The sequence below is a fragment of the Aphidius gifuensis genome, linkage group LG6 (genome assembly GCF_014905175.1).
Source record: "Aphidius gifuensis isolate YNYX2018 linkage group LG6, ASM1490517v1, whole genome shotgun sequence".
Taxonomy (NCBI): Eukaryota; Metazoa; Arthropoda; class Insecta; order Hymenoptera; family Braconidae; genus Aphidius; species Aphidius gifuensis.
The window spans coordinates 3,500,416-3,524,629 of NC_057793.1; the positions used below are offsets into that span (position 1 = coordinate 3,500,416).

The window sequence follows — 24,214 nt, forward strand, 5'->3', positions numbered from 1 at the left end:
CAGCAACATCAAGGTTAGGTTATTTTATTTTGTAAATTATTGTCATTATTTACAATATAAAAAAAAATAATAACAAAACAGTCTACTGTCAAATAAAAAATCAACAATAAACAATAACATTTAATAACAACAATATTAAATATAACAATGAAATAAACATCTGTAAAAAAAAAAAATAAACAAAAGGTAAAGTAAAAAATTTAGGTACATATACTCATTTCTCTTATCAATGAAATTTATTTATTTATTTATTTATTACAGGTAACAATAACAATAATAATATTGATAATAAATAAAGGATAATCAAACATAAAAATTTCATTAATCAAGATCCAAATCATTATTTATTTTCATTCAACCAAGTCATCTTATTTATGTAAGTTTACCAATTTAACAAGACATATTTTATATATTTATTTAATTATTTATAATAATCATAATAATAATAATACAATGTTTATTAAATAATTACTAAAAATATAATTAATTTTCGTCTATTTTTTTCATAACAGTAAACAAACATTTCTATTATATTTTTTTTTTTTTTTGTCAAATTAATTTAAATAATAATTGTTGATTAATATTATTGTTATTATTATCAATGAATTATTTATTTATTGACTTAACTTTATCATAATATTTTCCATAATTAATATCACGACGTTTTCTTCCTCCCCAAGGATTAAATGGTGGTGGTTGATTGTCATTTCCTGACATTCGATTTATTACAATTCGTTTATCAACAAGATTATTATCTAATTAATGAAAAAACAAAGAAAAATTATGTAAATTAATTAATTTTAAAAATTAATATAAATTAATTACCATCATCTACAAATTTAGAGTGCCAAGATTTCATTAATGGTCTGCAATATGGATTGAGAATTGTTCGATAATTATTTTCTTGATTTTTGGGAAATTTTTTTTCACCGTCACGTTTACCACCCCAACTGTTGAATGGTACTCTTGCTGGTCTTCGAATTTTTGGATCTATTTTGTAAGCATTTGAATCACGTTTACCACCCCAGTTTGTTAATAATTGATTATTACGTTCCTGTTGAATCAAATTATCATCATTATGCTATTAAATTTAACTAATAATATTTTTTATTATATTGATTGCATTTAAATAAAAAGCATGAAGATTTTTGATCAAGTTTGTTTGGTTTTATGGTCTTCATGCTTGATAAATAAAGCTTGATGAATTAAATTATTTTTATTATATTGAAATACTCATGCCTTGTCAGTTTGTGTGCCAGGCAAAACTGATAGTGCTGAGTAGATATTCCCTTGGGATGATGGTAATTTTGGTACTTCATAATTCATTCCATCATCATGAAATTCCAATTTAACAATTGATCTTTTTTTTAATTGTTTTGGTAAATAATTTACATTTTTATTTAGTAATTCTTTATTCACATCATTTTGTATTGATGCTGTATTTTTTGTTAGTCCACATTCAATACTCAGTGATTTTGATGTCACCAAAATTATTGTTATTCCCATCAATTGCCACATTTCTTTTTTTAAATTTCTCTAAATTCAATAAATAATATTATTTCATTTTAAATTTATTTAAATTATTTTAATTGAAAATAAATACAAATTACAAATATTATATTTTAAAACAGTTTAATATTCCATTTTATTTAGAAAAAAAAAAAAACTAGACAACAAAAAATAATCATATTAAAGTTGATAAAATTACGTGAAATTTTTTTTTTCTATTTTTTTTTATTTAACGTCACATACTGATAATAATATTAAAGAAGCTTTTTGTGCTTTTATCGTGTCATTTTTCATAAAATATTTATGCACTCTACATTGTTGAAAAAAAAAAATACAGCAAAATAAAACAATACACAAAAATAATTAAAAACTTGGTAAATTCAAAATTTATTCGAAAAAAAAAATGAAAAATAATTAAAAATTACATTAATTTATTAATCAACTCACCTGTTTTTACTTTTTATTGTTAAAATGAACAAATAAATAAATTAAACTGAAAAAAAAAAAACAATCACGTCGATTGAAATGAATTTTAAATTGCAACACAATTTATTGAAGCTTTTATTTTTAAATTAAAAAAATCTTTATAACATCACTGAGCTTTTTTGTTAATTCTATGAGCTGAGCACTTGTAGTATGTTGATCGCTAGCATTTGCTCTCATATTTATACTCAGCACCTGATCAAACATCCTGGTCTTTGATTGGTGTAAAAAATCCCGCGCCCCATCATTTTCCGACAAAGATATTATTTCGCCTACGCGCATCTAACTTTTCACTACATCCCAGTATAATATTTTTTTTTTTTATTTAAAACAATATTAATCTATGATATTTAACGTTTATAATTATACATAATTTTTTTTTTTTCTATAGAAAATACACATCGAAATAAAATCGAAATATTCATTTCGATTTAATAACTCAGTTCGAAATAAAATATATATTTCGATTTAATAATTTAATTATTTAACAATTATCAAGTAAAATAAAAAATAAATTAGTTTAATTATTAAATTTTTCAACTAAATAAATCATAAAAAATTTATAAATTGTTGTAGATGTTTTTTTTGTCATCAAAGATGAATAAATGCCAACAGGTTTTTTTTTTCTTTTAAATTATTTCCTCTAAAAATTGAGGCACATGTGCGTAATATTATAAGGTCATACCTCATGTTGCTCTACCTTTTGATAAACTAGCACCTCATAGTAATATTATTAAACAATATATCAAAAAACTACAACGTTGATTATTATTTAAGCCTAAATATTCATCAAGATGTCAAGTATTTCACATCCAACAACAAGAAAAAAAATAAATATCAAAAAATTGATAACACCCATCAAAATTTATGAAAATTATTATCATTTAAATAAATAATAATAATAGTAATAATGATAAAAAATATATTCCAGAAGCTTGGCTTGTCTCGTTGGTCCAAGAATTTAAAAACATCAAACTAGATTGAGCAGAAATCTACATTACATTCACATCATTATTTACACACATTTGACTGACTATGATTACTCTCTTTTTTTTGTTGTTTTTTTTTATCATGATAATATTTTTTATTTTCCATACGTTTCTTAATTTTTTTTATAGCAATAATTTTACATATTTTAACTGAAAAAACAAAACAAAAATTAGTTAAATAATTTTATAACAAATAAATTTTACAATTTGATTAAATATATTTTTTTGTCACATGATTTACAATTTTTTATTGAGATTAAAATATGCATATCAACAAATAATAATGATAATTATTTATTTTTATTAATCAATTTTAATTAAAATTTTTAAATTATTTATTTTTGTAAATTCATGATTGGCATCCAAATACGATTTGACGTTCTTCTTCCACGTGCAACATAAAATGGATCTTGATTTTTTAATAAATTTTCAACATCACCACGACGATTACGATTATAATTATTTTTTAAATTATGTTTTTTACCACGTGATATAAAAAATGGTTCATCTTGAAGTATATCTAGTATATCAGCATGTTTATCTCTTGGTAAAACATATCCATTTTTATTATCACGTGAATTTAATTTATATATATTATCATTTTTTTTATTTTCATTATTTAAGGAATCATTATTATCATTAGTCATTAATGTTTCACGTTTAACAATTGTTGAATTGTATAATTTTTTATTTTTTTCATTTGATTTTTTTCCTCTTGTAATGTAAAATGGATCTTCTGTTTTTGTTGGATATTTATCATCGTTTATATTTTCTTCAACCAATATCCAACTTGGTTCATCAACAAATAATGATTCATCAATTGTCCAGCCATTTTGTGTTCTACGACATTTTGTATCATCTGAATTTTCACCCATTGTCAATAAATATCCTGGTTTTTTTGTTTTATAAATATTTTCACATTGGCTCATTTTTGTATAAGAACGTTCATCATTATCATTACGCAATGATGATGATGATAATGATGATGATGATCTAAAATAGATAAATAAACAAATAACCAATTTTATTAATTCTAAATAATTTTCGTTCAACATATATTTTTAAACAAATAAATAAATAAATATATTTTTTTTTTTTTTTAATTTTTTCATTTATATTCACCTAAAGTTTTTCAGCTGACTGAATATTGGTGATGGTGATGGTATGTATGTGTCATATTGAGACATACGTGGTGTTTCAGATAAATGTTCTTTATACAAATCCCAAAGGTATTGACGTGTCAAAACTGGACTTGTATCACCCCCTGTATTTTTAGCATCAAATAAAAAACGTACTGCTGGTATACTGCTTCCACCCTGATAAATTATTATATTTTTAAATTATTAAATTTAACAAATAAACAACATGATAAACTTTAAATTGTTTTTTTTATTTCTAACACTCTGTTTAACTTGAAATAAACTTTTACATTTATTATTCTAAAAAAATTACCTGTAATGCAAATAAAAATATCACTAAAATTAATTCCATTATTATTTATTTTTTAGTTTTGTTAAATTTTTATTGTTGATGATATTTTTTCTAGCAGCACGACACAAACCAACGGAAATTCGAAAATATAATGCGTCAAAAATTGGTCTTGACCAGAGTATTTATTGGAGTCTTTTCTTGACCTGACTTGTTGGTTTTGTGGGTTTTTTTTCTTTTTTTTCTATTATTTTAATATGGTTTTGTCGACATTTGTTTCGCATCGAGTCATTTGCGAATTGCATTGGGATTTCATTTATGCTATGGCTTGTTTTTCCTATTTTTTTTTTTTCATAAACCCACGTCAATCTCATGTGAAACCAGTTGGTAAACACATTTTTTTTTTTTGAAAAAATATTTCAATTATTTATTATTATATCATTGTTTTGTTGATTAATAAAAATAAAAATTTTTTTTTATTATATTTTTAAGACAATTGGTTTGATTCATTAATGAAACTTTTTTTTTTTTTTTTATTTATTTCAGATATTTGCAGATAATTATTTAAACAAAATGGTATGTATTTTTTTTTTTTTTTTTGTTGCTATTATAATTAGTTTGATGATGTTAATTTGAATATTTTTTTAATATAGAAATTTAGATTTCTTGGTGATGGTGATTGCCCAGATTGGCTGCTTGCTGAAATAAATTCTCTCTCACGAATGGTAAAATAATTTTAAATGTTTTTTATGTTAATAAATTAAAAGTCTTTATTTTTTTTTAGACTTCAATTAAAATGAAATTATTGGGACAGATGATTGTGAAATTAATCATAAATGAAGATCAGCTAGATGCAAGTATTTTATTTTTCATAATAAATCTTGATGTTGATTTTTAAAATTTTTATTATTAAAATATTTCCTTCTTTTTTGTTGTCAATTCAATTTTAAATATTACTAATGAAAAGTGAAATATGACGTTGACATTTTAATGTTTTTTTATAGATAAAAAATTACAATACAAAAACAACATATAAAAATCAAATATTTTATATTTCATTTTATCATTTTTTTTTTTTTTTTTATTTCCACTGGGAATATTATATTCCATTTCTCATTTCATTTTATTTTTTCTTGAAGATTTTCTTTCATTTTCAATTATTTCTAACTTGACCGAGTTTTTATTATTGTTTGTATATTTTTTTTTCAGGAAGATAAAGTTAAAAAATTAACACATGATGCAAAACTTGGTGAGTTTATTGATTTTATATTTCAAAAAATAAGTTAAAAAATATTTTTTTAATTTTATTGGTGAATTAATGTTATAGATTTCGATGATGCAAAAGCAATAATTGCAGCAATAGAATTAATATTAACATCATCAGTAAGATACGGTGTTAATGCAACAGACTTAAGTAGTGAGCTTCAACAACTTGGTCTTCCACGAGAGCACAGTGTTGCATTGGGAAAACTTTATACTGAAAATTTTACTCGTATTATGGAATCACTGAGCTCTCGTTCACTTCGATGTAAATATATAAATTATAAATAACATTGAATCCTTCTCAAAAGCCCCTATAAATATTTAATTACAATCAGACACATTTCAAATGACAAATTATTAATATCTTTTCGAATTGTAATAATCTAATTTACGTCTTAATATATATCCCAAAAATAATAATTAAATTATTTCTATTGTTATTCAACAGTGAGCCGTCTAGCATCAGTTAATGTCATATCAAGTGATAAAGTTTTTGTAAACTTATCACTTGTATTAAAAAATAAAAATAACCAGGAAATTGAAAAATTTGTCAACCTGTCAAAAAGTGATGTTCCTGTTATTCTTACAGGTAAAATTTATTGACTACTTTAAATAATAATAATCAAAATTTCATTTTTTATAACTTGAAATAATTTGTATTTATATCATTACAGAAATGAAGAAAGTCAGGGCAATCATGGATGGTGTATAGAAAATTATTAAATCAATCAATCAACTTTATGATAAATATTTATAAAAAAATCAATAGTCAATTATTATTTATCATTATTTAATTATTAAATTAAAACAATCATCAAATTTGATACTTAATTATTCGTTGATAAATTATAACGAGAACAATTAAAAGATATTGAACGAAAAAAAAAACAAAATAACAATTAAACAATAAACATTCAGAGAATGTAGTTAATTTAAAAATTGATAAATAATATTTTTTTTATTAATACAGAATTAAAAAAAAAATGAATAAACTATTTATTAGTTGTAAAAATTTGATGGCTTTAAGGCGTTTTTTATTTCGCTTTGATTATTCATTCAAACGTTGCAGATAAGAAAAATGAAACATTGAAATAATAATAGGTAATATTAAAGGAAAAAAAAAAAAAAATTGATAGTATAATGGTTTAATGATTACACCATGAAATAACTATTTCGATAAAAAAAAGTATTAAATTTAAACTGCTCATTTAAAAATCAATTAATAATTTACCAAATTGCGTTATACATTTTTTTTTTACGTTCAAATAATAATAAAATAAAAGCATTTTGTAAATATCATATGAAAATTCAATTTATTTATATAAATGGCATGTTGTAATTTATAAATTTCAATGAAAAATATGTTGGATTGTAAGTCACGTCTCTGTGTTGCACGTAGAATTCAATAATTCATGTTAAAAGTTCCATTAAAAAAAATACACTAATCAATTATAGATTTAATTTTTAAATATAAAATTTAAAAATTTTTAATTATTGATAATTTCGATACCTAAAAAAAATATCAAATAATCTTTATTGCTTTTTATTTTAAAACAAAAAATTCCTTAGTTAATTGTTCCCAAGACAGCAGCATGAAAAAACGAGAAAATTTCGTCAAAGAAAAGTCGAAACAAGCTGGGCAAATTATTGGTAGAAAAAATTTGGAGAAATATTTTTTATCACAAATTACAAACTAATGTTGATTTGAATTAAAAAAAATTATTATTTAAAAATATTATGAAATATTAATAATTTTTAATAAATAATCAATTAATTATCATCAAGATTTTTGTACACTTTTATTTCGCAATAAATGAATATACAAAGTTTACATTGTTTTGCTTTCAATTTATTATTTCGTTATCAATATTGTTACATATTTTATTATTGTTATTAAAATTTTATGTTTTTCTTTATCACTATATTGTTTTTTTTTTTTTTTTCCGCAAAATTATCTCGTATTATATTATCTGATTAGTTTTTTAATATATGTAAATATATCGTTGATTATTTTATTATTATAATGTTATTATTTTACAGTAGTAGAACAGCAGTTGTTACATTTTTATTATTGAATAAATATCAAAGCAAATTGTATATAATAAAGTCTAATCAGTCTTTGTACAATATTTATTACATCAGTTATTTATTATTGTATTATAAATTTACAATAATTTTTAGTTTTGTGTAAATAGCGAAAGACAGTATGAAAAAATTATTTTTTATATCCAAATTGTTTTTTTTTTTTTTGAATTTCACTTGATTTTTAGTTGTTAAAATTTTTTTTTTATTTTAATTTTTTTTTTAATATTTTAAAAGCACATAGGTAAAAGGTTAAAAAAAAAAAAATTACAATAATTATGATTAGATTTTTTGATATATAAAGTGTAAAAAAAATATTGAAAATTTTGTTTTTTTTTTTATTTTAAATATTTTCTATTTTTTTTCTAATTCCAATTTCTATCGTGCGTTTACTATTATTTTATTTTTTTCTAACGAAATACAAAAATTGTTTATTTAAAAATTTTTATTTTATCTCATTTATACGGTAAAAAAATATTATCACAAATAAAATTGCTATTTTTATTTTAAAATTTGATGAAAAATTAATTAAAAATTACAAAAATTTTAAAATAATTTTGTCTATTAATTACTGATGATTTCTACGATTTGATTATTGTTAAATTTTTTTTATTATCATTTTTAAATTCGTCAATTATTTGTATTTATTATTTTCATGTTTAAATTTTCACGAGGTAAGACGATATGTGTCTTGCTGAATTATTGGCCATTATTTTTTTCTTCTAATTACTTTGTTTTCTTTGGTAAAAAAAAAAAAAATAAAAAAAAACATTTTACCTTGAAAAATATATTATTTCTTTTTGTCTGTGCTATTTGAATCTATTTTTATAAAAAAGATAATTTTATCATTTTTAATGTGCACAAATCCTTAATTTTATATTAATAGGTCACTTGAAATAATAAAAACTAATCGAGTATAAATTATTATCGTTATTTTCATAATAAAAAATCAGCTAAAAAACATTATCAAAAATTTTTTGAATACACATTCCCTAAATAAATATATATAAATTTTTTTGTATGTTTTTCTTTTCTTTTTTTTTCAATAAGTAATAATATTATGAATATTAATTTTATAATGTCAAGATGACAGTCAACTGTGCCCATGGTAATACGAGTTAATAGTCGAGTTTAAATTTCACCCTTTCTCTACACTTTAACACTTTCAAATATGTTTTTTTTCTCATTTTATCTTTCACTCAATTTTCCACATATTTTTTATTTTTTATTTTAACTATAATTATTAAATGCTACATTAACACAGAGGAGGATAAGTCTCCAACAAATCTCTGTTTTTTTCAAAAAAAAAAAAACTCACCAGTTGAATATTGCTCTCGACATATTTGTCTCTTGATATGTAAAAATTATCAGAGCTTACATGAATAAAAAATGTAAATTAATTTTAATATTCCTTTCTTTATTATAATTATTATTTAAATACTTTTGTTTCATTTTATGTGTCATTGAGATTATTACTTTGTTATATATTTTAAAAGAAAAAAAAAATATATATTTATATTGCACACGTTGATGTAAAGCAGTGTTAAAATCGAAATCGAAATACAATATTATTTCAATGATGTTGAATACAAATATCAGAATCACCACTACTTGCCATTGAAAAATTAGCAGAATCACGATCAGTATGTCGTCCACCACCACTTGGAACAGAAAATATTTTATTTTGTAATAATTGTGGAAATGTATGATGACCAGTTGATAGTGACCAATTTTGTTGTTGCTGTGCTTGTAAATGTACAGTATTAATTGAAGAATTATTATTTTGTGGATAACGTTTTACATAATTATTATTAATTGTTGAATGAATAATTCTCATGCCATTATGATGTGATGGTAATGTTGTATGATTTATTGGTTGAACAATAGTATGTCCATTTTGTTGTTGTATACTTGTTGGATATTGTTGTTGTTGTTGTTGCTGTAATACTGATCCACAACTGAGAGAATTTGTTGGTCCATTTAATACAGAATTTGTTGTTATATTTGTTGAGCTATTAACATTTGTATTAGTACCACCACCAACTGCACCACTGTGTCCACCATGTGGTAATGGCATTGTTGAACAATGTGGATAAGTTGGAATAACTGGTTGTGTTGGATAATGTGGCAATGTTGCTGATGATGAATGTATACCACTAATACCACGTAAATCACTATTTTCAGTAAATGATGTCATTCTCATATTTGTTGAACGTGAAAATGGCTCAAATTCATTTGGATTATTTGTCTCAATTGGTTTTGGTCTTGATAATTTTCTTCTTATAACAACTGTTGCTTCATTTGCATTTTCAAGTATAACAGCTGGACATCCACTTTGTTGATTTTTTAAATTATCATTATTTTTAATACGTACAGCATATTGACTATTTAATGTTTTTGATGTTATTAAACCACTTGGTGCAACACTTGTTACAAAATCAATATTATTTATATTTGGTGGTTGACTACCACGTTGTAATGAACAACTACGCCAATGATTATTATCTTTATTATTAATATAATCAATTTCATTAATATTTGTAACAACAGCTATATCATCAACACTTGTTGCACGTCTATGTTTTGATACTGTACTTATTTGACTAACATTACTTATATTTGAATGTACACCACTTGATGTTTCACTATTACTACTTGTATTACTATTACTATTACTATTACCAGTTGATGATGATCCTGCATCACAATAATTTATTCCAGATACAATTGTCATTGGACATACACCAACAATTGTTTCAGAATTGGAAGAATCTGATCGGGGTGTTAATTCATCATGAGGCATACCCGAATCACCTCGTCTCAGACAACGTGGTGTATTACCTGTTGGCTGAAATTATAAAAAAAAATTAATTAGCAATTAAACTTTAAAAAAGGAAAAGACAATTTAAATTACAATCAATCTTTTTTGTTGTTTTTTATTTGTTACCTGTTGTGGAAGAAATAAATTGGAAGTAGCTGTAGCATTATTAGCAGAAGTAGTAGTAACTGTAGCTGTAGCAACAGCAGTAGCAGTAATAATAGTAGCACTATTAATAGCACAAGTAGTAGTAGAAGTAGTAGAAATAACAGTAGTACCAAAAGAACCAGGTGTTATGTCATCATCAACAATAGGTGGAGGTAAATTTGATGTATTTAAAGCTGTTAATTCGTTGACAATAGGATCAGGCAAAGGTTCAGGTGTTAGTAATGGAGATGGATCACCCTCAGAAGGTTGTAGATCATGATTGCCACTTGCATAATATGTCACCTGATCATCATTCACGCACTCCAATAGCTGATTGTTTTTTAAAAAAAATATTGAAATTAATTTATAAAAATAATAAAATGAAAAAAAAATACGACAATCAATTAAATTATCTACAATTGCATTCGTTAAATTAAATTTATAATAAATAATTATAATTATCACAAGGCTAATCAACACTTCAAACCAAACTTTCATTTTGTTTTTTTTTCTTATAAAATTTCTTACATTCAAACTTTTAGGTACTTGATTCCTACGGGGTAACAGCCATCTACTCCACTTGAAAATTAATGATCATTGTTTTTTTTTTTTTTTCGATTTCATTCATTCAATTTAATATATAATATATTAATAAAATTTTATACCTTATTTTCTTCTGATGTAGAATCATCCACAGTATCAATAACAGTCATTAATGGTAATTCACGTAATGTGGCATAATCACCATCGTCCTCTGGTCCACCACCCTCGGTAGTACCTCTTCTTTTTCCCTTATTGCTATAAATAAATATATCAGCAATGACAATTAATATTAATTATATAAATTTAATTAAACTTAAATATTTCTTATTAAATAACATGCGTGAAAATAACCGAAAATAAATGAATGATTATCATGCTAAATGACCAAGATGAATAATATTATAAATAATGATTTCAACGACACCAATAGGACAGATTAGAGTAGTTACCGCGTATTAGACGTACTAGGCAGGTCGTTAAATGTCACTTTTTGACGTAGTTTTTTATTCAGCCAACTTTTATCAATTGTTGATGATGATCCATTACCACTTGGTGATTGAGCTGGTGATGGTCGTAATTTTGGACGTAACCAGTATATTTGTTCATCATCAGTTACATTTGAATCAATTTCAGTACGATTTACACTACCATCTGTAATATTTCAACAATAAAAAATCATAATAAATTGAATTAAATTATCAACTGATAATCAATCGAAATTTAATATTAATACCTTGATTTTGTCGTGATTTTTTTTCCATAACAGCTCGATGAATAACATTCATAATGGCTTTTTTTGGTAAAGCCTCAGCAATGCTATAAGTTTTTCCATCACCAACAACAAGTAATGGTGCACTTGTACAATCCTCATTATCAATATCAAATATATCATCATCATCATCATTATCAGTTCTACTTTCATTAATATTATCACCATCATCATCGTTATTATTATTGTTGTTGTTGTTATTTCTATTATTATTTTTATGACTATTATTATTATTTCTTTTTTTACAAGCAAGTAAATCAACATCTGTAACAAGTTTAACTGTTCTTGCTGAGTGTAAAGTTGTTGTTGATATTATAACACGTACTTTAAATATCCAATTACGTTTTATTGTTAAAAAAAACCATAATATAAGCCAAATAAATAAATGTAATACTGTACTTATTATACAAAATAATATTGCACCATCAAGACTACCACGATATACAACAGTGTAATCATAAAGTAAAGGTGCATTACATATTGCTATTGCTAAAAAAACACATAGAGCTGCACAATGTGTAAAATATGTCCAGCCAGATCTATTTATTTTTCTTTCTTTTGCCATTATAATATTTCTTTCTTTTTCTTGTTCTAAAAATGATGCAAATCTACAATAAAAACAAAAACAAAAAATAATATTAATTTGTTTTCGATTGATTGATTGATGAATTGATTGATGAATTAATTTTTACCTTCCATATGCATATAAATAGGTGACCATACTTGAGCATAATACAAGTACTGTTGATAGCACAAATAATGCAAGTGTAACATGAGGATTTAATATAAGATGACTATTATCACCAAATAAATTTGTTATTATTCGTTGTATGTTTGTTGTTATATCCATTGACGTTGGATAAATTCTTCTTTGTCGCATTAATTGTAATACTTTGTGTGGTCCAACAACTTGAATTTTATAAAGTATTGACATTCCTGAATATGCAATTAAACTTTGTACTGAATTTATAACAAGTTGTATGCTAAATATTGTACCAAGTACTTTATTACATGACCAAAATACTGCTGGATATCTAACTGAATAAACACCAAGTGCCATTGCATAATTTAAATATTCAAGACTTATTGCAGTTTGTCCTGAATAATCATATGAATCATCTAAAAATAAATATATATTAATAAAATTATTGGGTTTGATGAAAGAGAAAGTTTATTTAATAATATTACCATCTGTAATTTCAAGATTCAGCTGCTCTGGGTGATCAAGATCTGACAGACTGTTCATTGAAAGTGCCAAGGTGTGTCCAGTCATATTATTATTATTATTGTTGTTATTATTACGTTGTGATTCAGCAGTTGTTGCAACTCGTTGACCGTATTTTTTAGCTTTTAATTTACCCCGGCTATTTCTATTTTGAATATTTTTACTATTTGCATTTATTCGTTTGGTTGGACTTGATGATGATGAAGTTGATGTACTTGTGACAGTTTTAATTTTCGATGTCGAAATTGTATCAGGAAATTTTGTCGGTGTTGTAGAATCAATATTTGATATTTGTTCATTTTTATTATGTATTACTGTTGGAGTTATTGATTTTTCAGTTGTTGAAATAATTGTATTACTTGTCTCGTGGGATAGTGATTCGAAATCATCAAAATTCAGTCCATCAGAATTGTGATAATTATCTTCAAATTGTTCAATCGGTGGTGATGATGATGTACCATATGATTGACTTATAGATTTTAAAGTACTCAAATTCCCTTGTGGATTTAAAAAATCAACAAACACAAGTCTATCACGATGTTGAACAATGAAATCAAGATCAGTCTGCCAAATTGCATCTAAAAAAAAAAAATAAAAAATCATTGTCAATCAAGTTGGCATGGAGTATTTTGTTTGATTTATTTTTTTCTTCCTATTTTTTACATCAAGGCTAAGATCGGTCAACGACTGATGTTGAAATAGGATTTATACCTTTTGGCAAAAATCCAGCGCGAATAAGCCTCGCCTCCATGAGTAAAGAGGGCAAAAGAAAGCACATGGCTGTACATAGATGTACAAAAGCCGCTGTTGGACCTCCATGTTTCCATAAATTACTTGCCAAGCCTTAAAAAAAATAAAAAAAACAATAAAAATTTAATAATAAAACTCAAATTAAAATTAATTTAATAATTTATATAATTATTACCAGAATTTTCATGACCATTTGCAAGAATAGTTGATGTTGAATCACGTGAACAATTATTAGAATCTCTTCCAAGTTTAATACCATCATTTGCCAAATTTCCAAGTTTTAAAAATGCAGCTGCTAATAATATTGGCAAGAGTAATACACCAGTACCCGTTAACACAATACATGCATGTAATTCAAATTTTGGTGGTTGAACTTCTGTTGTCCATGGCAATGACAAATATGCTATTTATAAAAAATATAAAATAAATCATTTAAAAATTAATTTAACTAATGATAATTAATTGGCAAAATAAATAATATTATTTAAACTAACCGACAAATCTTTTGGCACATCTGGTTGCTACATATGCTTGAAGACAAACAGCAAGTATTCCATACCACACAGACCATAAACCATTTGCATGACCACGATTACATGATTCTTTTTGTTTTTTATTTTTTCTATTATTATTATCATTTTTATATTTAATTTTACAATTTATATTTGTGGCTGTTGATGAATTTATTGGTGATGAATTTAATGCTCCAACACTTGTACCACAAACACCACCATTACCACCAATATTTGTCGTTACAATTGGTAATGTTTTTAATGATTTTTTACACTTTATTTGATTTATTTCATTATTATTTTCATAACCCATCAAGCTTCCAGTCATTGACATTTTATTATTTTATATAAATAATAACAATTATGTTATTATTTTTAATATTATATTTAATTGTTATTATTATTTATTTATTTATTGTTGAGATAAAATGTCAGTGACATTGGGGGCGTTGACAGAGGGTGCTGAGTCTGGCCAATGTTCCATGTATGAACGGGCACTCTTCCTCCTCAATTTATTTTATTTTTTAACTCGTTTATTTTTTTTATTTTCTCCTCAGTTTACTACCTCAATCACGTTGTGCTCCCTCGGACTGGAAAACTCTTTTGACGTCCCTTATTTATTATTATTTTATTTTTTTTATTTTCCTCTTAACTTTTTAATCGGGTCTATTGGTCCCTCAAGCGTGTCATCTTCATCCCCTTACAATTCTCTCTTTGCGTATCTGAAAAAATACAAAAAAAATATAAAATTCACTTTAATCAATTAGTTTATTATTTTTATATAGAAATTACTTTTTTAAAAAATATATAATTTAATTCAAGTTTAATTCAAGTTTGTTGAAATATAAAAAAGCAAGATAATTTAATTTTTTATAATTTGATCAAGTCGTAAATAATCAAGTTGACATTTATATATGAAAAGGAAAATAAGCAGCAGGATCTTTTGGATATATATGACAAAATTAACACCCACATTTACAAAAAAAAAAATTTTCTTTCAGTATTCAAATTTTTCCCCGAGGGAACATATTAAAAACTACCCCTTCAAGTATTTTTTTTTCTTTACTTTTTTCATTCTCTAGTTACTCTCTTCGTTTACACTTGACATGAGCCACTTTGTTCTATATATATACGCATTGTTTTTATTGTACTTTATTTATTTTTTAATTTTTTTATTTTAACTCATTCATCGTTGATGAAATAAGCGTACATTAGAGCACTCAATCTACGACCCTTTACCTTTAAAATTGACTCTTGAAAAAACAGTATAAAAAAATATTATATAATGTATATTAAAAATTTTTTTCTGTATATAAAAAATATAATGAAATAAAAAAGTTATATAGAAATAAAAAAAGGTAAATGAAACCGGAAAAACTTGAAAGGTATATATAAATTTTTTTTACTTTTTTTTTCTTCATTTTCAAAAGGAAACCTCTTGAGTCAATACGGAAAATAAACTGGAAAAATGTATTGATTTTTTTTTTTTTTTTTTATATTCTTTTTGTTTGTTTTTCCAACGATTCAATTTCCTGGATTGAATATTGAATGTCAGAAGAAAAAAGGGCGTTGACGCTTTTAACGTGCATCACAAGTATACCTTGTATATTAATTTTTTTTTTTAAATTAAAAGAGAAATAGTAACTCGAGTTTTCATTGATAAAGTATATCTCATTGAGTCTTTGTTGTTTTGTCATTTAATTCGTTGTACAAATGTATGCTATGTGCAAACAATAACCCTGAGGCAAAGGAATAGACAAGCAACTTTGAAATGTGCATGGTATTGAGGGCTACATGTTTTGTGTAACTTTATAAATAGATAAATTATTTACATGCATATTCAAATGATTTAAACTATGATACAAGACAAAACTTTGACCAAACATGACTGACACAATTATTAGAAATAATAAATATGTTATGTTTATTAAACCAGGTGAAAACAAAGTTTATATCAATTAATGTTCATCAAAAAGAAAAAAAAATTGATGTGGTTTATAAAATTTTAAAACCACAAAATAAAATTGTCAATTTTTTATTCGTTTATTTATTTTTGATAACAGAGTTTTATTATCACTGTATAGAATTTATTTATTTTTTTTTTTCGAAACACAGGAAAAATACTTATCAGTATATTATTTTAATATTTATATTTTTTTTTTACTCCAGACTTTTTTAAAGTACGTATATAAAATCAATAATAAAATTTTTTTAAATAAAAAAAATGTCCTTGTCAAGATCCACTCAGCAAAAAAAAAAAAAAAAAAAAAAATATTTTAACAATGTTTTTTACTCGAAATCAATCTGGCTATTGATAACGAGTATTTTTTTTTTTTCTCCTTCAAGCAACTCAGCAAAAAAATAATCATTTTAAAATTTTTTCTTCCATCGTTAAAATAAAAAATTTCAATTTTTCTAAGCTTATGAAAATTAAAAAAAATAATATATTATCCAACGTGAGGAAATTTTAAGTATCCCTTATTCGAAATCCAATTTCAAATAAATTTTATTACCCAACGAAAACGAAAAAAAAAGAAATAAAAAAAAAAAAAAATACATGCAATAAAAATGTAACATAAATATGTCTACCCAAGATTATATTTATTTTTCTAAATACATGATCATACATATGAAAAAAAAAAAAAGGGAAAAACCTAAGAAAACAAAGATAAATGAAAAAGTTCATTCCCCTAATCTCGTGCATATAGAATCGATGAAAAGTTGAAGAAAAAATAAAAAGGAAATGGTCGCGATGGGAACAATGTATATATTCTGCACCCACGTATATATAATAATAATAATAGCATAACATGAGGGCTAAAAACGTCTTGAGGGTGTATTTTTGCCCTAGGGATGATCCTCAGAATCGACCCTTGCAATGTCTCCGCCACCGGATGCCACGCAATATAGCAGCAACAGCAGCAGCGGCAACATACCCGCAATAAGAAAATAAATAAATAATAATAATATAAATCTTATCCATGACCCCCTGCGACCTATCTTTATATCCCTTCAATTCGTCTTTATTTCTCTCTTTTTATCTTCTTGTCATTCCTAACTCTTAGTCATCGTGATTCATCCACACGCATATTATACACACGCACAAATATTTATTTATTTATTTATTTTTTATTTTTTTCATACATGTGTTATTCTGTCTCAAATTCTCAACTTGAAATCACTTGCCAGTTGCGAATATCATGTTCGTGATGGAATTTGAGTTTTGACAAATTCAATTTCAACAAAACATTCCATTATAAATATACATAATTATTTAAAAAAAATTAATTATTATTTTTTAAATTTATTTTTGATTATATTTTGTTATCTTATATAACTATGGAAAATTTTTAAAATAATGCTTTTTTATTTAAAAAAAAAAATGAAAAAGTTTATAAAACTTTTATTTGATAATAAAAAAGTTTAAATTTTAAAGCTACCAATTGTGTTTGATGTTCTCACGATTTAACGATATATTTATTTTATTTTTAAAATAATTTTATTGCAAAGTTTTATATATATATATGAGCTTTATGTATTTCAGTGTCCTGGATCGATATCCAATGCCGCAAGCTCGACTGTTGGCTCGTTAAAAAAGCTCACACACACATTTATAAAATAGACAAAGAAATAAAGTTATTATCTTTTTGTTTTGTTGGTGAGTAAAGCAGATAGATAAAGCAGCAAATGGAAAATGACCAAATGGAAGATTAAACAAGTAAATTTTATATCTTAATTGTTATTATAATATTGATATACAAGTCACGAATACACTGATATATATTTGCAATCATACAAACAATTAAAATTAAAACCACACAATTACAAATACTGTGTGAATTCAAGAGAAATATAATTGTGTACGAAGTGAATTGAGTTGATTCATGATTCGTTCAATCTCCGGATAACAACGGGATTGCTATCTTTGTAATTTCAAAACGTTTAATATAGTCCCGCTGTGTAAAACCACCGAATAGATACTGATTAATGAAGTAAACTCAATTCATTATAAATTTATAATATCCAATCAATTTTATAATACCAATTTTTTTTATTATTGATTATCGAATAATTTAATTAAACTTCAAATTTAATTTTTTATTATACTGTAAATATTATATCTTGCTTTTAATTTGAAGCTTTAAAGCTTTTGCTTTTTTAAATTTTTTTATATACTCATTATAATGGTAGTATATATCTAATAATAATTTTTTTTTTTTTATATGCTCATTGAAAATAAAGCTCATATAAATTGTTATTCGTTTTATTTTAATACAATCAAGTTATTGCGTTTTTTTATATTTGTTTAAAAATAAAATATAGATGTATAAAATTTTTATAAATGAAATTTTGCAAACTTAATAAAAAGTTTTATTGTTTTATTATTGTTTTTGTGGAATATTTTTGGAATTATTATTATTATCATTTGGGTAGGTCTTTAAAATGGTGTAGGTCTTTAAAACATATTGCTGATTAAATGTCTATCAAAACTATCGAATTACAATGTGGAACATGATGGAGAAGGTGAAGAAAGCTGGTTAACGATCGTTTTATTCACAACAGAGACCGACAGGAGCTTGGAAGAGTGGCGATTTTTAAATTTTGTATATGGATTTTTAAAAAACAGGAAAATAGATTTTAATTTTTTTTTCCACATTAAATAATCCTTGGTCCTTGATGAATTTTTTTTTGATGATAGTTAAAGTCTGTCTCTAATTGTCTGACAAATTTTAAAATTATCTGCTCATGAGTTTTTGTATAGGAGAATTTAAAATACAAGCATAAAATGGATTTGAATTTTTTTAGCACTATTTAGTATTTGGCTTCTCACAGGATTTACATCTTTTTATTATATTAACTATGTAGAATATTTTTTTTTTTTTTCGTCAATTTCATTAACAACAAAAGCTTCATTCATTTGTATATATATGTTTAAAAAAATTCATCTTTTTTTTTGCCTGCCCTAGTTTTAATTTTCCAAGAAAAACTATATGATTTTTTTATGTGAGAATTTGTAGAAAAAACTGAAAGGATGTTGTTTTGAAATATAGTTTTAAAAGTTTGCATTTAACTCGACAGTATATACTCACAAGAACATTTATATTTTTGAGTATCTAATTTTAGAGTCGTTTACAAGTATAAAAGCTAAAAGGGAGATTTCTTCACTTTTTCATTAAAAATAAAAATAAAAAAAAATACTAAATACACAATTTTTTTTTTCAAGTTTATAAACATGAGCCTCCAGTCTTATTAATGTCAAAGATGAGAAAATATACATACGTTGTAACGCCTCTAAACACAAAATTTCTTTCGTATTTCAAAAAAATAAATAAAAAAAAGTTTCAGGTAAAATAAACAACCCCTTGTGATGATTTTATTTTCTTGAAAAATTTAACTATACTTTTGGGATTTAAAATAGTTAAAACACTCATGAAGTTTATGATGCAAAACGTAAAATCTCACCAGGGACAAATACACTATTAATATTAAAAAAAAAAAAAATAAATAAACGCACAAAAGAAAGTAGATAAAATAAAAATATATTTAAAAAAATAGAAAGTATACAAAAAAAGCTCACTTTACTGTTAAAAAAAAGAGCAAAAAAGTAAAAGAATAATGGAAAATGTTACGAAAAAAAAAAATATATATATAAAGCCATTGTGGTGAACACGTTTGTCAGCGGTCGATATGCACCGCTGGCGTTTATGTTGAATATTGTACTTTCTGTACTTATTTTACTCTAGTCGACCTACATTTCGTCATTTATAAATATACATATACATACACCCTTTTTTACCCTGGTTCCTCATTGTCTATATTATCATTTCTAATAATAAAAATGTGAAAAAAAAAATTACGTAGAAAAAAATACTATAAACCTAACAAATGGGAGTAAAAAATGAGCAAAAAAAAGTTAAAAAAAATTATTTTTTGGAGCAGAAATGAACAATATAAAAAAAATATGTGAATTTTTTTTAAAATGAAACTTGTGGACAGATTAAAGCCGCGTGTTTGTAATACAATCTCGATGGGATGAAAAAAAATATTGGGGGGTTCTTGAACGAAAAAAAGAAAAAAAATTAAATTAAAAAAATGAGATACACACGGACACTCGTTCGACCAGTTGGCAGGTGTGCAACTTGGTCTCTCCTCAATCGTTGCTTGCGGATTTTTTATGGCCACTGAAAACCACGGACTTGAATTCCATGCAATCATGATTTTATTTTGCAAAAGCTCATTATATGTTTATAAATATTCATATGTTTATTTTAAAATAATTTTAATATTATAAAGTAACAAATTAAACTTTCACCGAAAAACGAAAAAAAAAAAACAAAAAGTTTTCAAGGATATGTATAACAAAAAATATATTATAATTATTTTTATGACTGTTTGAATTTTTAATTTTATTCTGGATTTTGAACAGCTGCTGTTGCTGCTTGTATAGATGAGAGGATATGATTTTTTTTTTTTTAATTTTATTTTTTCTTCTAGGAGTTTTGAAATAATAATTATAGAATTTTTTTGCTGGACGTGTATTTTTGTTAATTTTGCGAGTAAATTTATTTTTTTATTTATTTTTTTTTTTGGCGAAATATATATGTATTTATATGATTATGGAGAAAATAAATCCTTGGATGATGATATAAGGTTTGGGAGTGGAAAAGAGATTGGCTGACTGTGAATCGGTGCGTAAAAAAGGGCCCATCGCACGCGCAGGTGTTATTCGTAAATATACCAACATAAAAATTCACCGGTCTTTTTTTTTTCTTTTTATTTATCTTCATCCTCTTCATTCCCTAAACCAACCAAGAAATAAAACCAGTCTCATCATCGTGCTGCTGCACCCACGATTATAAAAATAAAATTTAAAAAAAAACAGCATAAATCTACCCTATACCTGCTGTTATTTTTTTTTCTCTTCTTCTGCTTTCAGAATTTACAGAAAATAAAATAAATACGCACGCTAAAATATTCAAAAATAATATCAATATTTTAACTGATAAAAAAATAAATTTTTTCAATTCAAAAAACTTTTAAAAAAATAAAAAGAACAATTTAAATTGCTATTATATTTTTTTTTTTTTTATCAACTCACCATTTGCGAGGATTGTTCTGAGTTTCAATTGAACTCCAATTGAGCAGAATGTTCGAATTTTCATTTAATCTTCATTCAATTTATCTCATCCTGTCGTTCATCCTTGATTTAATTTTCGAATTTTAATTTGATAAAAAAAAAAACCACAATATAAAAGACTAAAAAAAAAAAAGGCTAAATGATAAAAAAAATTTAAAAAAATATCAGTCAGTCTTTGTTTATATTAAAACGATAACAATAGAAATAATCATTAAATTTCAATGCAGCTAAATTCACATGATAATAAATTCCATGATTAATACCAAGTCAAAATAAAATCTTTGTTTCACATTTGATGACACAAAATAATATTAAGTATTGTCATTTAAATTGATGATGATAAATGTTTTATGATGATTAATAATATATAAAACAAAATGATTGTTGAATATATTATGTATGATAATATTGGTTGGATGGTTCATTGGCTCGTTGACCCCACTCGTTTTTATTGTCCAGTGTATACAGGGTCAACACAACGCTACACTCAGCATCATCATCATCATCATCCCTCTGAGTAATATCAAGATGCACTCACACAAGTTGAATCAACAGTATCAAAATGAAAAAAAATAGTCTGACCATGTACATTGACTTGCACTACTGCAGCTAATTTTTATATTGCATGTACAAAAATATAAGCGTAATTAATGTACATATATATATATGCACAGTAGGGTGATTTGAAAAAAGATTTATAAATATAAGAGTGAGTGAGTGAGTGAGGGAATTGAGGAAGAGTACAGGGTAACAAGGTGGAACTTGGAAGGAGGATAAATGGACACGAGAAAGACAGAAATATATGATCGTTGTTTTTTAGCGAGGGGGTGGTATTGGGTGACTGGTAGATCGCGGATGGGTTAGTTAAAGTGGGTGGTTAAAATGAGGGTGAAAGGACCTACAACTCCTCTATACTCTCGGTACAACACACAAGCCGGTCTACCGCCTTCCTTTACATTTGCGATCGATGAACGCGATTCGTTTCAGGATTCGGCGTAGAAAGCGTTAATCGAGTGCAATCACACATCGAACCTTTAACCTGATCCTTTTACTCCTTTTTTTATTTTATTTGAAATATTTGTTCTTTTTTTTTATATAGATATATACCCTTCTCACCTTTTTATTGTTATTATTATTCACACAGTATATTTTTCACTTGTAAAAAATTTATTATTCACTGTTTATTTATTTGTTTATAGTTTTTTTTTTTTTCTAATTAATTTTAAATCACCACGTGTATTTGTTTATTAATGTTTATTAATTTAAAAATTGATATGATATTTATAAAAATTGATTATAATTTTATTAATGATAATTTTTATTTTAAAAAATGTTTAATATATTTAAATTTAATTATAAAAAAAGGGCTGATGCCGCAACACATACACCACTTGTCGATTAATAATTTCAAAAATTCGAGCGTGCAAAAGGATGTTGCTCAGTGGACCTCCACGCTCGTTCTGTCTTTAATAAAATTTTTTTAGTATTCTCTTCTGGCGGAGTAGTCTCTTTCAAGCTTAAAGGAATGAAATAAAATTATTGTATAAAATGTGTATTGAAAAGAGACACTCAAACTATACTCAAGAGTGCGCAGTCGCAAAATGCGCGCGAGTTTGTCCCACCCTTGAGCTTTTGCTTTGAAAAATAAAAAATATAATAAATATATACGAGTGTGACAGTTTGATTGTGGATTATTGAGTTAAATAAAGACAAAAAATAAATACCCCAACATAGATATACACTAAAGGGGTGTTGTATTTGTTAACTTCCGGCTCAAATTCTCGTTTTGTGTTAAATATTTTTTTCTATACACTATACAGTACTCGTTTCTCGTGTTTACTCACTCATCAATATGATATTTTATTTTTTATAAATATCCACTATGTATTTATCACAAATTTATATAAAATAAAATATTTATTGTATACAAATTAGAAATATTTTATCTTGTGTTTTATAGGCATGAGAATTTGAGTATTATGATGCGTTGTAATTGATGAGAAAATTCATTATAAAAACACATACTTGTGGATTTATCAAGAGCCTCATAACACCAAGCTTTTTGTTGGCTTTTTTTTCCATTTTTTATTATTATGATTTTCTTTTTTTTTTTGTTCATGCACAAGTACAAGTACCATCAACAATCAATGGGCGTGTGGAAAGCGTTTGTACCAGAGAAACTTTTTAATGCCACCTTTTGCTTCTTATTTATTTTTTAATTTTTCACTTGAATCTACGACACACCACTTGAACATTGTTCTTTGTGCATTTAAATAAGGGGTGCTAATGCCTTGGTATATGTAAAAAACATATTTAATAATTTTTTTGTGTTGGTTTAAGTGTGTTATTATCTTAATTATACTTTAATAGTCGCTTTTTTGAGCTTGAATTGATTATGGCTACTTGAGTAATATTAGCATGATGTGATTGATAAGTACAATTTATTTATTATTACATCGTTATTTTTATGTGTCTTTTTTTTATGTAGGCTTTTTACACAATCAATATATCGAACGAATTATATACCCATAATGTGTCTCACTGTAACTCCCAGTGTG

The 24,214-nt window shown here is 24.7% G+C and overlaps 4 protein-coding genes across 7 annotated transcripts; 1 reads left to right on the forward strand and 3 right to left on the reverse strand.

Moving 5' to 3' along the window:
• Window positions 1–266: 266 nt before the first annotated feature.
• On the forward strand, window positions 267–7,503 carry LOC122858916 (COMM domain-containing protein 4). Its single transcript, XM_044162146.1, has 8 exons — window positions 267–376; window positions 4,956–4,985; window positions 5,063–5,134; window positions 5,194–5,262; window positions 5,619–5,658; window positions 5,737–5,937; window positions 6,121–6,261; window positions 6,347–7,503. Exons 2-8 carry the CDS (start codon window positions 4,983–4,985, stop codon window positions 6,382–6,384), a joined length of 564 nt encoding a protein of 187 aa, XP_044018081.1. The 5' UTR covers window positions 267–376; window positions 4,956–4,982; the 3' UTR covers window positions 6,385–7,503.
• Window positions 317–1,992, reverse strand: LOC122858915. The gene is made up of 4 exons (XM_044162145.1): window positions 1,957–1,992; window positions 1,240–1,534; window positions 826–1,054; window positions 317–755 (listed from the first exon to the last, which is right to left on the reverse strand). Exons 2-4 carry the CDS (start codon window positions 1,516–1,518, stop codon window positions 607–609), a joined length of 657 nt encoding a protein of 218 aa, XP_044018080.1. The 5' UTR covers window positions 1,519–1,534; window positions 1,957–1,992; the 3' UTR covers window positions 317–606.
• Window positions 1,996–4,767, reverse strand: LOC122858914. Its single transcript, XM_044162144.1, has 3 exons — window positions 4,434–4,767; window positions 4,104–4,297; window positions 1,996–3,974 (listed from the first exon to the last, which is right to left on the reverse strand). Exons 1-3 carry the CDS (start codon window positions 4,470–4,472, stop codon window positions 3,317–3,319), a joined length of 891 nt encoding a protein of 296 aa, XP_044018079.1. The 5' UTR covers window positions 4,473–4,767; the 3' UTR covers window positions 1,996–3,316.
• Window positions 7,504–8,332: 829 nt separating the features above from the next.
• LOC122858917 (protein tincar) lies at window positions 8,333–23,122 on the reverse strand. Of its 4 annotated transcripts, XM_044162147.1 has the most exons (12): window positions 21,618–23,122; window positions 14,501–15,240; window positions 14,182–14,409; window positions 13,968–14,099; window positions 13,220–13,834; window positions 12,724–13,150; window positions 11,996–12,639; window positions 11,712–11,913; window positions 11,385–11,517; window positions 11,248–11,298; window positions 10,702–11,049; window positions 8,333–10,602 (listed from the first exon to the last, which is right to left on the reverse strand). In XM_044162147.1, the coding sequence occupies exons 2-12, from the start codon at window positions 14,850–14,852 to the stop codon at window positions 9,328–9,330; spliced, it is 4,407 nt and encodes a 1,468-aa protein (XP_044018082.1). In that variant the 5' UTR covers window positions 14,853–15,240; window positions 21,618–23,122; the 3' UTR covers window positions 8,333–9,327. The 4 variants fall into 4 exon arrangements, with proteins under 4 accessions (XP_044018082.1, XP_044018083.1, XP_044018085.1 ...); XM_044162148.1 differs by lacking the exon at window positions 11,248–11,298 and having other exon boundaries at window positions 8,967–10,602; XM_044162150.1 differs by lacking the exon at window positions 10,702–11,049 and having other exon boundaries at window positions 8,967–10,602.
• Between the last annotated feature and the right edge of the window lie 1,092 nt (window positions 23,123–24,214).

What these genes read in the sequence shown, in the direction of transcription:
- LOC122858916 (XM_044162146.1), top strand. An exon ending in TAAATGAAGATCAGCTAGAT is followed by an intron (nt 5,263 to 5,618) that starts GCAAGTATTTTA and finishes TTTTTTTTTCAG; the next exon opens with GAAGATAAAGTTAAAAAATT. An exon ending in AACACATGATGCAAAACTTG is followed by an intron (nt 5,659 to 5,736) that starts GTGAGTTTATTG and finishes TTAATGTTATAG; the next exon opens with ATTTCGATGATGCAAAAGCA.
- LOC122858917 (XM_044162147.1), bottom strand. Translation starts at nt 14,852, where the DNA reads ATGTCAATGACTGGAAGCTTGATGGGTTATGAAAATAATAATGAAATA. An exon ending in TATTTATATGCATATGGAAG is followed by an intron (nt 12,640 to 12,723) that starts GTAAAAATTAAT and finishes TTTTTATTGTAG; the next exon opens with ATTTGCATCATTTTTAGAAC. An exon ending in AAAATCACGACAAAATCAAG is followed by an intron (nt 11,914 to 11,995) that starts GTATTAATATTA and finishes GAAATATTACAG; the next exon opens with ATGGTAGTGTAAATCGTACT.
- LOC122858915 (XM_044162145.1), bottom strand. Translation starts at nt 1,518, where the DNA reads ATGTGGCAATTGATGGGAATAACAATAATTTTGGTGACATCAAAATCA. An exon ending in CTGGCACACAAACTGACAAG is followed by an intron (nt 1,055 to 1,239) that starts GCATGAGTATTT and finishes TTGATTCAACAG; the next exon opens with GAACGTAATAATCAATTATT. An exon ending in CTCTAAATTTGTAGATGATG is followed by an intron (nt 756 to 825) that starts GTAATTAATTTA and finishes TTCATTAATTAG; the next exon opens with ATAATAATCTTGTTGATAAA.
- LOC122858914 (XM_044162144.1), bottom strand. Translation starts at nt 4,472, where the DNA reads ATGGAATTAATTTTAGTGATATTTTTATTTGCATTACAG. An exon ending in TATTTTTATTTGCATTACAG is followed by an intron (nt 4,298 to 4,433) that starts GTAATTTTTTTA and finishes ATAATTTATCAG; the next exon opens with GGTGGAAGCAGTATACCAGC. An exon ending in AGTCAGCTGAAAAACTTTAG is followed by an intron (nt 3,975 to 4,103) that starts GTGAATATAAAT and finishes TATCTATTTTAG; the next exon opens with ATCATCATCATCATTATCAT.